We start from the raw sequence: 16,807 nt of genomic DNA, 5'->3' as shown, positions 1-16,807 counted from the left end.
CAAAGAATCTTCAGCAGCTCTAAAAAACGTTCCTAACCTCAACAAATTTGGGTGCATGAAACTGCCCCAAATTTGGGAGACTTTCATTTTGAGAACTTCAGCCCAACTGCCAAGACTACCAAATTAGCCCACAAGAGGGCACCATTAGGACTTTAGGAACAAAATTAGTTCTTATTTTCTTCCTCATTTGATTTGTTAGTTCCTTAGTGCACATACCATATCTTTATGTTCCCAAAGATGGCAATGTGACATTGCCGAAATATAGAAGTGATTCATTAAAGTTATCTTTAATTAATTTACTTTATATGCGTTGTCAATTCCGTAAATTAATTACCAGTTATGTCTAACCAACGTATAAGTCTTACTACTAGAATAAGAAATTACATTCTGGTGATATCCTTCTGGAAACATCATGTCAGCAACATTCCAAGAAACTACTGCGAGTAACATCAATGGGTGGAATACCAATCACAGTAACACCTCATAAAACACTCAATTCTTGTAGAGAAGTGATATCAGAATGGGATCTCCTTGATGTTCCTGATGAGGAGATATGTTCAGAGTTTAAAGTTCAGGGAGTGACTGGTGCGAGGTGCATCCTGATATGTAGGGATGGTCACCTGGTTGAAACCAGATCTTGACTTTTGATACACCTAAGCCTACAACATCTGTCAAAGCAGAATATTTTAACTATCCTGTTAGAGCATATATCCCTAATCCACTAAGATGCTTTAAATGTCAGAAATATGGGCATGCCCATACTACCTGTTGTGGCTCTACCATCTGTTGCCCAATGTGGTAGTAAAAAGCTGATAAATCTAGCTCTACAAAAAAAGCTAAATGTGTGTACTGTCAGGGAGATCATCCAACTTACTGGTCTAACCTTTCCACTTCTGACATGCACTCTCATGCATGTCAGAAGTGGAAAGATGAAAAATACAAAAAATTAAAACAGAATAAAACATATCAGGATGAAAAAAGAAAGTTAGCTACCACCACACTTGCTCTGAGATCCTCGTATGCTGAGAAGATAACAATTAAGAACATGTCAACAGCAACTCAAATGTCTATTTCACCATACCTAAACTTTATGATCATGCGTGCTTCTCTGTTGAGCATATCAATCGCATGATTACTCCAGAGACAACTCCAAAAATGGTTCCATTCAATGACAACCCACTTGTTAAAAAAATTATGGCAAAAGATATGACTTAAAGATAAACACCCACAGAAAAAAATGGATACTTCAGTATCCACTGAAAGTAAATTAAATTTAACAGACCTTGATATATGAGATGTATTGAATATTTTACCAGAAGAAGAGATGGACACTGGCCATTCATGCCTCCCAAAAACAATCGATAAATATAAACCTGACAAAGGTAACCCTCTGAAAAACCAGACAAGTTTATAAAGCCAAAACAATAGGAAAATTTTATTATTATTATTCAGGCGTCCATGGAGTCAAAAGACTCATTGTAGGAGGTCATTTTTAGGAAATACAAAGTCTATCATACCACTCCTTGAACCCATTAACTGTCCCCACTCCAACCACTCGCTCAGACAATGCATTTTAAGGTTCAACCACCCTCCACGCAAAGAAACCACTCCTCACCCTCTTGCGAACAGCCTCCTTTCATAACTTCCAGGGATGGCCCTTTGTCATGACTCCTTAAGGCCGTTCCACCAAGTGAAAGAACTCTCCAATGTCTACCCTATAACTATGATCGAGCCTTTAAACTGCTTCTCAACAGTTTAATAGTCTAGATCATATCACCTCTCCTTCTTCTATCCAACAAATTCTGCAGTCCACATTCCCTCAGTCGATCCTCATGACTCATATTATACAGTCCTGAAATCATCTCTGTTATCTGCCTCTGTACCCTTTCCACAGTCAATTTATCTCCTTCAAATCCTGGGGATCAAATCTGAGAACAATAGTCTAAGTGTGGTCTGATCAGGGCCTTATACAACGGAATCATAACTCTTTTATCTCTACAGGTCAGCATCCTTCTCAGTATTGCAGCAATCCTCTGAATTACCCTTGCCACCTTTGCAATATGCTCCCTGAATATCAGTTTTCTATCAATCATCACCTCCAGAACTTTTGTCTCCCCTACCTCCTCCAACTGAGTATGCATCCTCCCATCGATGGATCCCAAACCTCAAGACTTTACATTTTGCTGCATCGAACCAGCAACCCCATTTATTTGCCCCTCTGTCTAGTTTATTTAAAACCTCTTGCAGGGCTGCCACATCTGCACTATTACTGATAACCCTTCCCAACTTCACGTCATCTGCAAACAACTGAATGTCCCCTTGCAATCCATTGACAATATCTCTGATATAAAGATTGAACAATACAGGTCCTGACTAGTACTGACCCTGTGGAACCCCCACCTGTAACCTTCTGCTTCCTTGATATTGTCCCATGATACACAACTCTCTGATACCTATCAGTCAGCCAATTCTGAATCCATTTGACTAACCCGACATTTAAACCCATGTGCTGCAACTTAAATATCAGCTTATCATGTAGCACCCTGTCAAACGGCATTGCAAAATCCAAAAAAATGGCAGCATATGCCTTTCCCTCATCAACTGCTCTTGTCACTTTATTATAAAAGACAATCATATTATTAAAGCAATAGCGCCCCTTAACAAATCCATGTTGATTCTCACAGATAACATTGCCCTCATCTACCAAACAAAACGTTCACAGTCTGTTAGTGGATGTCCGGAAACATTTATGACTACTTTATCTATATCAATAGTATTATTACTGGATCTTGGTAAGCTGACTAGTGATTCAAATTTGTGTTTTAGCTTACCTAGATCCAGTAATAATACTACTGATATAGATGAAGTAGTCATAAATGTTTCCGGACGTCCACTAACAGACTGTGAACATTTTGTTTTATCAAAAGGTTATGATTTCGCTGTTACGCCGAATAAGGTGCCAATTATGGATTTTTTTCATAACATAGACAGGGGTATTCAATCCTTATCCCAAAAAACAGCCAACAGATTACGTTTTGAATGTGCACAAATTCTTTTTCATGCCAAGCCTCCTCGTCCTAATCTTTCTTACTCTGAGTTTAAAGCATTGAAATCACTGAAGAATAACGATAATTTAATAATTACGAAAGCTGATAAGGGGAAGGCTATAGTGATTCAAGATAGGAAGGAATATGAGAGAAAAATGTCTCTTTTACTTCGGGAATATTCAACTTATAGGCCTCTTACATCGGATCCTACCCGGAGTCAATTGAAGAGACTTAATTCTCTTATAGATAATGTATCTACATGGAATGAAGATCAAAAGAAAAAACTTAAAACCTTCTTCGGTCGTCCACCTAGATTGTATGGTCTTCCGAAAGTTCATAAACCAGGCATTCCGTTGAGACCAGTCGTAGATTGTATAGGTTGCCCCACTTACAAAATCTCAAAATTTTTATCTAATTTACTCCCCTCTTCAACTAGAAGAACTGATACTTATATAAAAAATACTTTGGATTTCAAAAATAAAATTTCAGATCTTCATTTGGACGTTTCTGATATCATGATCAGTTTAGATGTTGTTTCTTTATTTACAAATGTGCATTTTTCGGAAAGCATTGAATTACTACAACAGGAATTTCCTTCAGACATTGTAAACGTATTTGATTTTGTAATAAATTCTGGTTATTTTTCCTTTAAAAATAAGTTGTATCAACAAATTGAAGGAACAGCGATGGGTAATCCTCTTTCTCCTGCTATCTCCGATTTCTTTATGGAGCATTTTGAACAACGTATCTTTGACATTTCTCCCAGACCAACTCATTGGTTCAGATATGTCGATGACATTTTTGCAGTATGGAATGGCTTTTCGGATGAACTTCAACAATTTCTCACTAAGTTGAATGCATTTCATCCTAGGATCAAGTTTACCCTAGAAGTAGAATCAAATAAGCAGTTAGCCTTTTTAGATCTTCTAATTCTTCGCCAACCAGATGGTAACCTACATTTCTCAGTTTATAGAAAGAAGACTCATACAGGCCATTATATCCATGCGGAATCTCATCACCATCCCAGTCAAAAGACAGGAACTATTAAAACACTGGTTCATCGGGCCCACTCCTTTTGTTCTACAGACAATCTTTTACAGAAAGAACTACAATACATAACTTCTTCCTTTCTATCTAATGGTTATAAGAATTGCTTCATTAAAAGAACTTTGAGTAGTTTTAATATGTCTTCCTCTTCAAACACAGAGGAAATAACGTGCATTACTATCCCTTATGTACAAGGCATCAGTGAACGTATAGCAAAAGTTTTAAAACCACTGAATATTTTTGTTGCCTTTCGACCGTTTAGAAAAATCTTCACCTTTCTCATTTCTCCTAAAGACAAGCTTCCACATCTTAATCATCCAGGTGTCTACCAGATTCCGTGCTCTTGTGGATTATCTTACTTTGGACAAACGGGAAGATCTGCCTCTATTCGGCTAGAAGAACACCAATCTTATATTGAATACTTTAAACCTGAAAAGTCTGGACTTTCTGAACATGCCATCTTCACTAGACACAGAGTTCATTGGAGAAAGACAAGAGTTCTTCACAAAAGTCAGTTTCTCATGGAACGCCTTTATAAAGAAACATGTGAAACTCTACTTCATTCTCCTAACTTAAACAGATCTGACAGCTTACGTCTATCCCCTTTATGGAAGATAGTACTTTACAAATCAGCTAATCTTTCCTAACTTTTTATTGTATTAATTTTTTTTTTTTTTTTTTTTTTTTTAAGGAAAGTTATTGACCTTTTTAGTTATCTTACACCAGCTATTTAGGCGGCCCTTTTTGGAATTGTCAGTTAGTGTTTAATTTTGAGCTTAATGTACTGAAGATGCCTGATACACACAGGCGAAAATTATACTAATAAATAATCTTTCTACGTGAGTTTTTTCCGTTATTTATTGTGTACCAAAAAGAACATATGGAAGTGGTCATTTTTCTGTTCATTGCACAATGTCTTCACAGGCACATGTTCACCTAGACAGATACACATATGGAAAATGGACCAGACTGACTGGAACACTTTTTCTCATCTTGCAAAATTTAATGCTGATACCGTCACTCAGACACCTATCAATGAAGCAGTAAAATATATAACAGAGTGCATTGTCCAGGCATCAACAGCCTCTATTCCAACATCTCGATTCCATTCTGTCCAAAGCCTTGGCAGAACCCAGAATGCTAGACAGCCAAAAATGATCAACAAAGAGCATGGGGTATATTTCACAGATACCTCACCATATCAAATTTAATAGCTTTTAAGCATGCTTAGACCAAAGTATGTTACATGAGATGTCAGAGTCAAAAACAATCATGGATCCAATTTACCTCATCAAGTGACCAGTGCAAAAAATGTATAGGATAAAATCTGGAAAATGAAGGTAAATAAAACACACCGTTTGTCTACCTTAGATCATAATGGAAGTGTGATTGCTGATCCCATAGCTATCGCAGACACTTGGGGAGAAAATCTTGCCAGAATCTCAACAACAGCTTCATATTCTCCTGAATTTTTAATACTAAAAGAACAGCAAGAGAAACAAAAGCTAAATTTTCTACCAATGGACTTGAGCCATACAATCAGTCATTTGTTAAGGAGGAACTAAAAAGAACTTTTGTTACTGTCTTACCATAGTGCAATGGAGCCTGATGACATCCATTATGAAATGATAAAATGATTGCCAGCCTGCTAGGCCAAGTGGTTAGTGTATCTGCTCTCCAGCCAGTAGGCTGCAGGTTCGAATCCCACTGTGGGCTTGGAAATTTGTGATTGTCTGTGAAAATACTAAGTGGTGGTGGGCAGTAGATGGCGTTGGTGTAGATGATGATTGTAGTTGTGGTTCGTTGTAGTTGGTGAATTGAGTGGTGGAGACAGAGTTGTAGAGTAGGTGCCCTCCCTGGAGGTGTCATGTAATAATAATAATAAAACATCTACCATCATCTTCTATGGATCTCCTCTTAATATAAATTCTGGAAACTCTTCCTCTGTTGCAAGTATTTGCTATCCCAAAACTAGGAAAGGAATCAATAAAAGCAAATAATTATTGACCTATTGCTCTGACCAGCTGTCTTCGTAAGATATTAGAGAAAATGGCTAATGACAGACTTCTCTTGTATTTAAAAAGCAATGATCTTCTCTCCAATAGACAATGTGGCTTCTGTAGACATCGTTCAACTTTAGACCATTTGATTCACTTAGAAACTTGTATAAGAGATGCATTTCTGAAGCAAAAACATCTGGTTTCAGTTTTCTTTGACATGGAAAAAGCTTATGACACATTAAAAGAACTCTATAACCTAGGTCTCAGAGAATACCTTCCTGCATTTATTAAAAACTTTCTATCTGGGCAAACTTTCCAAGTCAGAGTGGAAAGTATGCTATTCCAGCCATATCATCAAGAATAGGGTATTTCCCAAAACTCTGTTTTAAGTGTGACACTGTTTGCTATCAAAGTTAATTCAATCACTGAACAGCTTCCTCCCGCTGTAGACAATGCTCTATTGATGACTTCACAATTTACTGTCACTACTGTAACATGAGAGTAATTGCAAGACAACTGCAGCAAGCACTTGATCAGATTTCTCCATGGCTTTTAGTTAAGGGTTGAAGTTTTCAAAAGAAAAAAATGTGTGTACACTTCTGTCAAAATGCACTCTTCACCCAGATCCTGAATTAAGAATGGCATTACTTAATTCAGGATCTGGATGATCAACATCCAGACAAGATCTGGATGATCAACATCAACATCGTTATTCCAGTAGCATTAAGAATGGCATTACTGAATTCAGGATCTGGATGATCAACATCAACATTGTTATTCCCGTAGCAACAGAATCCAAGTTATTGGGACTCATCTGTGATAGAAAACTTATTCTTTGCACATATTCGCCAACTAAGAGAAAAGTCCAAGAGAGCACTGAATCTCCTTGAACTCTATCCTCTACTGAATGGGGTGCTGATCAATCTTCATTGTTTCATCTTTATCATGCACTTATATGGTCAAAGCTGGATTATGGGTCTCAAGTTCATTGTTCTACAAGGCAGAATAACTTGCAATGGTTAGATCCCATTAATCATCAAGGTATATGGATAGCTACTGGTGCCTTTTACACATCATCACTCAAAAAGTCATGTTGAAGCAAATGAACCAGCTCTATCATTTAGATGGAAACGGTTGTAACTTAATTATGGCCTAAAGATAAAGTCTCTTCCAGATCATCCTACATGGACTAGTCTCTTTTCTCTGCATTGGAAAGCTCAATATCACACTCCATACATCCTTTTGATATGTATGTTAAAGAGACTGTGCAAGCTGTTGACATTCATGTCAACAACATTGCCTACACTAAACATAACAGCATCCCTCTATGGCAGGTTTGCACATCATCCTGCAACCACTCACTTTGTCAACTTTTGAAGTCTCATACTCTATCATCTATCTACATGCAACTGTTTAATGCACACAGAGCAGCCCACTCTGATTTCTTGCCGATCTATACTGATAGCTCAAGAATTGATACCTAACATTACTATCTTCAATCAGATTCCCATCTGATTGTAGTAATTATACAGCAGAGCTGCATGCCATTCAGTTTGTACTTGTGCATATAAAAGAAAACCACTACCAAAAGTGTGTAATTTATACACTCATTGAGCTCTTTACAGGCTATCTTCTCTCCTATGTATAATTCACATTCAGTGCAGTACGAGACTTTACACCTGTTGTACAAAATGAAAAAGGTTAATTTTGATGTTTAGTTGTGCTGGATTCCCAGCCACATTGGAATTAAGGGAAATGAGACTGGAGATGCAACTGCTCATCTATTGATCAATGGCAGTCATCATAGCAAGAAGCTTGACAAACAAATTATGGCATTCTAGTCAAAGTATTATTATTATTCAGGCCTCCATGGAGTCAAAAGACTCATTGTGGGAGGTCCTTCCTAAGAAACACCAAGTCTATCAAGACTCGTCAAGGGGAGGTCCCCCCCCCTAAGAAACACAAAGTCTATCATACCACTCCTTAAACTCATTGACCGTTCTCACTCCTACCACTCCATCAGGCAATGCATTCCATGGTTCAACCACCCTCCATGCAAAGAAACCACTCCTCACCCTCTTGCTCACAGTTTCCTTTCGTAACCTCCACGGATGGTCTCTTGTCATCATTCCTTTCTACTGTTCAACCACGTGAAAGAACTCCCCCAGTCAACCCTGTAACCACCTCTCAACAGTTTAAAAGTCTCAATCATATCACCTCTCCTTCTTCTATCCACAAAACTCTGCAGCCCACATTCCCTCAGCTGATCCTCATAACTATCATTGTACAGTCCTGAAACCATCTTTTTTATCTGCCTTTGTACCCTTTCCATAGTAAATTGATCCCCTTCAAATCCTGGGGACCAAATCTGAGAACAATAGTCCAAGTGTGGTCTGATGAGGGTCTTATACAATGGAATGATAACTGTTTTATCTCTGCAGGTCAGCGTCCTTCTCATTATTGCAGCAATCCTATGTTTTACCTTCACCACCTTCGCAATATGTCCCCTAAATTTCAGGTTTCTATCAATCATCAACCCCAGATCTCTTGTCTCTCCTACTTCCTCCAGTATAACTCCTCCCATAGAGTATGCAGTGTCCCATCGATGTTTCCCAAACCTCAAAACTTTACATTTTGCTGCATTAAACCGCCACTCCCATTCATTTGCCCATCTATCTAGCTTATTCAAATCCTCTTGCAGGGCTGCCGCATCTGCACTATTACTAATAATCCTTCCCAGCTTCGCATCATCTGCAAACAACTGAATATCCCTTGCAAACCTCTGACAATGTCATTGATATAAAGGTTAAACAATATAGGTCCCAGTACTGAGCCCTGTGGGACCCCACTTGTAACCCTCTGTTTACCTGAAACTGCCCCACCATACAGTTCTTACTAGGCTCTACATAGGTCAGTCATCTTACACATTCTTATTTAATGAGGGCTGATGATCCTCCCATGTATGAAAAATGCGATAATGCATCTTACTATTTGTCATATTCTGGTAGAGTGTCAGCACTTGACATAAGAGTTGAATGAAACTTTTACCTATCTGGTCAAGCCCATATACACCCAGGCAGATGTTATCAGACTTAGACAGATTGCATGGTGTTTTTAACCTTCTACAAAGAATTAATTTGTACAGATTTAACTTATTACAGATTTCTACATATAAATATTTGACTGTTTATATGTAGATACTGAATTGCTTAACTTCATTGTTGTACATACATGTTATTTACTAATTTTTCTTTAACTGTTTATGTACTGTTGTAACCTTTGCTGTAATTTTATTTATATATAGATACTGCATTGTTTAACTTCATTTTTGTACATACATATTTACTACTTTATTTTTGACTATTTATGTACTGTTGTAACCTTTGTTGTAATTTTATTTATATATAGATAATTCAGTACTTGGCTTGGTTTTTTTGTGCATGCATATTGTTTACTAGTTTGACTATTTATGTATTGCTGTAACCAGGACCACCGCCAGATTAGATCGCGCCCTGAGGCAAACAATTAAATATCGCCCCTGTTGGATCATAAGACAAAAATATAAGAAAATCTCTAATTGATATTTTGTTTTTATTACAAGAGAAACATTAATGCAAAATGATTACATAACAATATTAATTAAATGTTTGCTATGTGGGGTTACCGCACAATAAAACTGTTTATAAACGCTTCTAAATTTAAATTATAAGCTACATCCACCTCTATGCATATAGTTACTAGACCAACCAATCTTTCTTGGGTCACTGTTGTTCGCAAATAATATTTAATCAGTTTACGCTTGGAAAAACTTCCTTCCGCAATTGTTACGCTAACAGAAATTTTTAGAGTAGTGATGGTGCCTACCACAATATGGCTGAATGAGCACCCTTATTAAGCCGCGCCACGAGACAGGCTGCCTCTATGCTGCACCCTGTTGATGGTACTGGCTGTACTATTTGCTGGGTGCAATATGACCATTGCTGTTCATGAATAAACAGCAATGGTCATATTGCACCCAATCAACCAACACATAGCATTAATGTGCTTATAGGTCTCTTGATCTCTCATATATGGGATCAATATTAAGACTGCAGTCTAGTTTCCACTGATGGAACTAGACTGCAGAAAAACTGATGAGCCTAGAGATTTGAACTACAAACATCAGCAAATAACTCAAAGGATCACATGGATGGTGAACATGTGAACAAGCAGAGATAAGGACATTACTCTTCATCATCATCATAACGCTAATTACGAATATAGACCATATTGATCTGTTCCGGTCTCATTACACATCTAATATCCTTTATTGAGGTCTACCTAGCCTTCTCTTTCCAAATGGTTTGTATTTTATTATTTGTTGATATTGGGTGTTGACTATTCGGTTTACATGTTCTATCCATTTTTGTTTATAATTGTTTAGTTTTTCTTCTATTGATTTTGTTTTTAGTTCTTTTAAAATATCTTTGTTCCTAATGTATATTTTGCATTTCATCTCATAAATCTCATTTCACTTGTTTTTATTCTTTGTTTAACTTGTTCATTTATTGCCCAAATTTCACTGCCATATAATAATGTGCGCACTGCTAAAGTATCGTATATTTTCAAGCGTGTTTCTTTTTGTACTATATTTGAATTCTATTTATAAGGCCTATAATCTATAAAACTTTTGAAGTTTTTAATTTTATGTCTTTTTCTCCTTCATATGATATTCACATCCAAGATAACTGAAAGTATTTATCTATTCTATTATTTTATTATTAATAACTATTTTACTTCTAACTGGAGTTTGTCCACAAAATGCCATTGTTTTAGTTATATCTATGAATACTTTCATTCCAAACTGTTCTACTGTAATGTTTAAATTATATATTGCTCTTTGTAAATTGTCTTCCTTATCTGATGTTATTACCTGATCATCTGCAAATAATAGCATATTTATTTTGTTATTCCAGGAAAGTTCTATACGTGGATTGTTTAAGGCGTTCCACTATATTAATATTTCATTAATATAAATACTGAAAAGTGTTGGAGACAGAGGGACATCCCTATCTTACTCCTTGGTTTATATTGTTTTTCAGACATTTTTTTTCATTTATTTTTATTTTATTATCTTTGTATATATTCAATATTGCATGTAGTAAAATATTAGGTATATTTATTCTTTGTAATATATCAAATAGTATATATATCTTTTTACTCTGTCAAATGCTTTTTCGTAATCTATAAACAAAAGATGAGTTTCTAAATTAAATTCTCTTCTTTTTTTCTACAAGTAGTTTTAAACAAACAGCTGCATTCATTGTAGAGCATCCTTTTCTAAATCCATTTGACATTCTAATAATATTATTTCACTATATATTTTTGATTTTTCATTAAGTATTCTACTATATATTTTGTAGCATGTATTCAATAAACTAATACATCTGTAATTAGCAGGTTTTGTTTTATCCCTTTTTTTAAATATAGGTATTACTATACTTGTATTTCATTCTATTGGTATCATAATCCTTTTTTTTTAGTGTTACACAGTAATCAGCATTCATTTTAGAAATTATGGACTTTACAACCATGTTATAAATAACTCTTTTAATATCCCAATGTTTCAATCTTCATATAAAGATCATCATCTGGAGCATACACAAATATACTGGACAAGCTGAGTTACATTACAAACAGTAAGCTAGAGAAACATTGATTTGATCACATGTTATTCTACTGGCATGGCCTCTAGTGAAGAAAAAAAAAATTATAAACTACATCAAAAGTAAATTCTATTAATGATAAGATGAATAAACACCCTTTCTTAGAGACAGTTTCTTTCTATAACAATGATGTCCTATTTTTAGCATTACAATTGTTATTTTTGATTTAGGATCCTGGATTTTCTACAGTCCTGTTTATAGTTGCTCTTAGAGAAGAAGGTTCCGTGGGTCGAATATATGCCTTTCACATGTTTGCGATTTTTAAACCATCATTATTGTTCAGATTGGGGTGGTTGGTAATAATCTCACAGGATTTCTTAAATTTGTGTTCATACCATGTTTTGGTGTGATGTAGACAACTAGTGCTTTTCCAATCAATTCTATGTAAGGTTTAGGGCATGATCAGAAGTGTAAGCTTCACCATAATTATTATATTTAATGTGTCGTTTATGTTCTTTTTATCTGATAGGAATTGTGCGTCCTGTTTCTCCTATATATGGTGTGTTACAGGTGCAATAAATACGGTGTACTCCAGGGTGGGCCAGCAGAGGGAGTGGGTCTTTGGATGAGTTCAGTAAGAGGTTTAATTTTGCAAGAGGTTGTATTTTTGTAGTATTCTGTTTATTTTATCTGATGTCCCTTTAATGTAGAGAATGGTTATAGTTTTATTGTAGTCTGGTTTGTCTTTGTTTTCAATTGGGGTTTTGTAGAGAATTTTGTTAATATTGTTTTGGCTGTACCCATTTTTTTGAAAAGTATTGCTGATAACTTAAATACGTCTTTCAGTGCCTGTTCACTGGAGCAGTTCTTCAGAGCCCTGTTTTTTAAAGTGTTAATGACATCTAGCTTTTATGTCGGGTAGTGGTAGGAGTTTATGTGTATATATTGGCCAGTATGTGTCGGTTTCAGGTAAATAGTGAAGGAAAGATTGCCAGAAGGAAGATATGTGACAAGTGTATCAAGAAACAGAAGTATGTTCTGTTTTTCAATGTCAATTGTGAACTATATGCATTTGTGTTGTTGTGGTGGCTAAGGAATGTGTTTAGTGTCTGATGGTCATGGGACCAGATTGAGAAAACATCGTCCAGGTATCTAAGCCAGACTTTGGATTTTAAAGGAGAGCAACCTAAAGCAAGTTGCTCAAAATATTCCATATAAAAGTTAGCAATGGGGGGGGGATAATGGCAAGCCCATGGCAGTGCCTTCTTTTTGTAGGTAGAAAGTGTTTTGCCATACAAAATAACCAGAACGTAATACATGTGCAAAGAGCGCCGTGATATCTGGAGGGCATTTGTTCTGTAAAAGAAGGATTGTGTCATTGATTGGGACATTCGTAAAGAGGGCAGTGATTTATTAGTCGGTTTTGACATCTCTGCCCTCTTTACAAATGTCAACTCGCTACTTGGTCAAGAACAAATACTCTGATGCTATTATCAAATCCAGTACTCTTAAACTCCAAGTAGTATCCTCCATCACATGCTGTTGCAAGTAGTTACCTCTTAGTAGAACATCTTAGTATATCTCTGTAGCTATAATATCCCATAAAAATTACTTGGTCTGCAGTCATTATACTAATTTCTTGTACATCCCCACATCTTTGCGATTCCAAGGAATTTTGGCAGTAATAATAACCAACAAAGTTCAAGGCATTACAATTAAAAAGACATTTCATGCAACCAGGCACTTTGCTATCCCGTTTCAAAGATAACAAAGTGCCAGGTTTGATAGTCTATGTAAATTTTTTCATCTTCAGTGTGAATTTTTTACAAGCCAACTGAAGCTATTTGTCAATACTGATTTGCTAAGGTGGACTATTTTTACTGTAAGCTGAGATTATTTAATAAAGTCATTCATGATGGCTTTTATCTGCTATTATATAATGGTTTATTCTGTGTTTCAGTTTAGGTATTCAGCAACTTTGTAAGTGTACCTTGGAGAGTTCCTTTCTTGTTACATTTTTCTTTCTCTCTTAAGACTGCATTTCTCTCTCTCTCTCTTGGTACTGTTCATTCCTCTCAACACACTGTTCAAAAAATTAGGCTAATTTAATTTTGCTTTTGAAGCTGCATACCTTCTTGCTATATAATAACTAAACACTTCAAGGGTGTACTGAAAACTGAAAAGTTGTGATAATCACAATGAAGGAATTGAGGTAGAACCGTGTAACTAACACATTATTCTACATATTCTCCATGGAGTGTTATACATTTGTTACAACACCACTGGATCATTTGCATTCCTCTGAGAAAAAAGTCTTTCTTTTGTTGCACAAACTAGTACTCAAGCTACAGATAAGGTTTCATCATATGCGGTAAATTTTTCAAGTGTTCCTTTCAAGTATTTCTTTAAATTTGGGAATATGAAATAGTCAGATGGGGTCAGGTCTGACAAACAGGATGGGTGAGGGAGACAATGAAACCCCAAGTCTGTTTATTGTCTGTTGGGTTTCACGAATAGTGTGAGCAAGTGCACTTCCTGAAAAAGCAGCAGAGCTCTGTTCAGTTTCCTGTGGCGTTTTTCCTTCAAAGATGTTGAATAAACTGCTGCTGTAACAGTTTAACCTTTTCTGAGGTACTTGATAAGGATCACACCATCCATATCCCAAAAGTCAATGACAAGAACCTTACCCGCTGATTTTGGGTTCAGAACTTCTTTGGCCATGGAGAACCTTTGTGTCTACACTCCACTGACTGCTGTTTGGTCTCTGGGTCATAGTCATAAAGCCATGTTTCATCAATAACAATATAAGCGAAAAAATTTGCACCCGATTTCTCAAAATGACCTAAAATCACTTGAGATGACAGCACACATTCTCTCTTTTGGTTGGGCATACAAACATTTGGGGATCCACTTTACTGAGAGCTTCTGAATGTCCAAATGTTGGTGGATAATGATGCCAACTCATTCCCTAGATATCCCCCAGAGTCTATGCAATGTTTCTGGCTGCTATTTGTTTATCATCAAGGATCATAGCATGCACTGCATTGATGATGTTTTCAGGTGCGATCACTGTGGAAGATCTTCCTGATGGGTGGGGAGGTAATCTGTTGTCTCAGGATGCCCAGTTTTAAACTTGGTCATCCATCTGGCAACTGTTGGATATGCCAGGGCACAGTCCCCTAAAGTCTCACACAAAGTTCGGTGAATCTCAGTTGTGGCCTTTTCTTGCAGTACGAAAAACCTGATGGAGGCCCATACCCCCTGTCTTCGAATTTCTTCAAACCTCTGATATTTCTTATATATCCCGAAAGAAAAAGCACAAAATATTACACTTTGATGAAACATGGGAGTTAAACAGTTTTAAGATATGTTCTTTCTTGTGGTAATATCAGTTGCTTTAATATCATTTTTGTTCTAAATGTTTAGCAGAATTTTTAAGCCCCCCCCCACCCCTCATAAATATAAGCAATTATTCACTCTTCTTTTGCAATCCATTTCAGACAAACTGATATTTGAGGTTCATTTGAAAAAGACAACATGGGAAAAAGAAGAAGCACTTTATGTAGGGTATTTTCCCCACCATTTAATCTGATGAGGGAATTACATGAGAAATCTCTTTCGCATAAACTGAACACCATAACACAATTGTATAAATATTTTTAGCCCTTTTAGTTGGCTCTGAGATTTTTAAAATTGTTACATCCCTCTAGAGGCTTCACTGGGCACACCTCACACTGCAGAATTTTATGATGTAGTTACACCTCTGCCACAGTTGAAGAGCAGCACTTGGAGATATGAGTATTCTATGTGGACCTTCAAAGTTTACAAAGAAATCAACCAAACTCAAAGTATTTATGAGTTGCAAGAATGGTTCGATTCCATTGATGATACACAAAAAAAAACATGTCGTCCATACCAAGCAGTAGCCCTAGCAAGTTTTTACAGATACAATCCTGTGGTAGTTGGTCTAAATGTCAATTATTTGAAGTAATCATCATCATTATCACTGTAATATGTAACACTTCCATCTACACCATTTTATACTATGAAGTATAAAAGTATAAAAGATATGCACCACTTATTTTATTTATTTAACTATGTATTGTGTTCATTTATTTTATTTTATTTATTTTTTTTTTCCACAAGAGGTCAGGCTAGGTTAAAAGATAAACAAGCATTTCATTCATTTTACTTTGGTATGGTGCAGTGTCATGTAGCTTGTATCTCATATATATGTATTTTTCCTGATGATTACTTCAATACAGAAGTCGAACCGCCGAATGTTACTTTCCTAATGTTAAGTACAGTAATTATTCTAACACGTGTGTTTGTGTCTCCATAAATTCTTCACTATGAATTTGTTGTAGAAGACTCGGGTAAGCGAGTCATTTCAAAACTTTTTTTTTTACTCAGCTCTGATGCAGTAAACATAATAATAATAATTTCACTTTCTTATGAAAGTCAAATTCCAATAAAAACGCAATTCTGAGGTGCGTCTAATAGTTACCTTGCGAATCTCCACCACTCGTAAAGACGGCTATCGACCGGCTGCTCTTAGGATGACCACGATTAATCACGCGGCCTTCGGAACTAAACGGATTCGGTTTACTTTCCTCACAATCCGGAGACAGCATAGCCCCTGTGTCCGTACGGTTATATCGGTCGGACATTCTTATCTATGAAACAGGTTCTTTTATAATACCAAAAAAAATGAATTATTTTTTTCAACTGATACTTCCAGTGATTCTCAGAAATACTTGAAAACAATCACAAACCTCTAACAACAAAAGCGCCCTAAGTTTTAACTTTCTACCACATGTAGCCTCAACACATATAAACATTTAAATGACCGGCTATTACAGCTGCCCGATTCGACCTTCAACACCACGCAAAGCGTCCTCTATATTAACATTGAATAAGTAATAAGTGCTTTAAAAATAAAAATAAAAAATCCTTAAGTATAAAGAGCTAATAAGCTTCATTTCGGCAATGAAAACATTACTTAAATTAAGGGGATATTAAATCCCACATAGTTTTAAAACCGAATAAGAAACTCAAAGATTGGAAT

The 16,807-nt window shown here is 36.1% G+C and overlaps 1 protein-coding gene across 3 annotated transcripts in view; it reads right to left on the bottom strand.

The window, feature by feature from the left end:
* Positions 1-16,543, bottom strand: part of LOC150100974 (ATP-dependent 6-phosphofructokinase-like) — a 308,202-nt gene extending 291,659 nt beyond the window's left edge. For all 3 annotated transcript variants that reach the window (XM_090401413.1, XM_090401415.1, XM_090401414.1), the window contains exon 1: positions 16,247-16,543. In XM_090401413.1, the coding sequence (XP_090257539.1) occupies positions 16,247-16,409 (163 nt within the window). In that variant the 5' untranslated portion in view covers positions 16,410-16,543. The remainder of the gene's footprint in view (positions 1-16,246) is intronic.
* Between the last annotated feature and the right edge of the window lie 264 nt (positions 16,544-16,807).

This window comes from Typopeltis vanoorti, chromosome 12 (genome assembly GCF_054136105.1).
Source record: "Typopeltis vanoorti isolate ZY-2024b chromosome 12, IOZ_Tvanoo_1.0, whole genome shotgun sequence".
Taxonomy (NCBI): Eukaryota; Metazoa; Arthropoda; class Arachnida; order Uropygi; family Thelyphonidae; genus Typopeltis; species Typopeltis vanoorti.
Note: the sequence above shows the minus strand (reverse complement) of the source record. Positions and strands in the feature narration are given on the sequence as shown.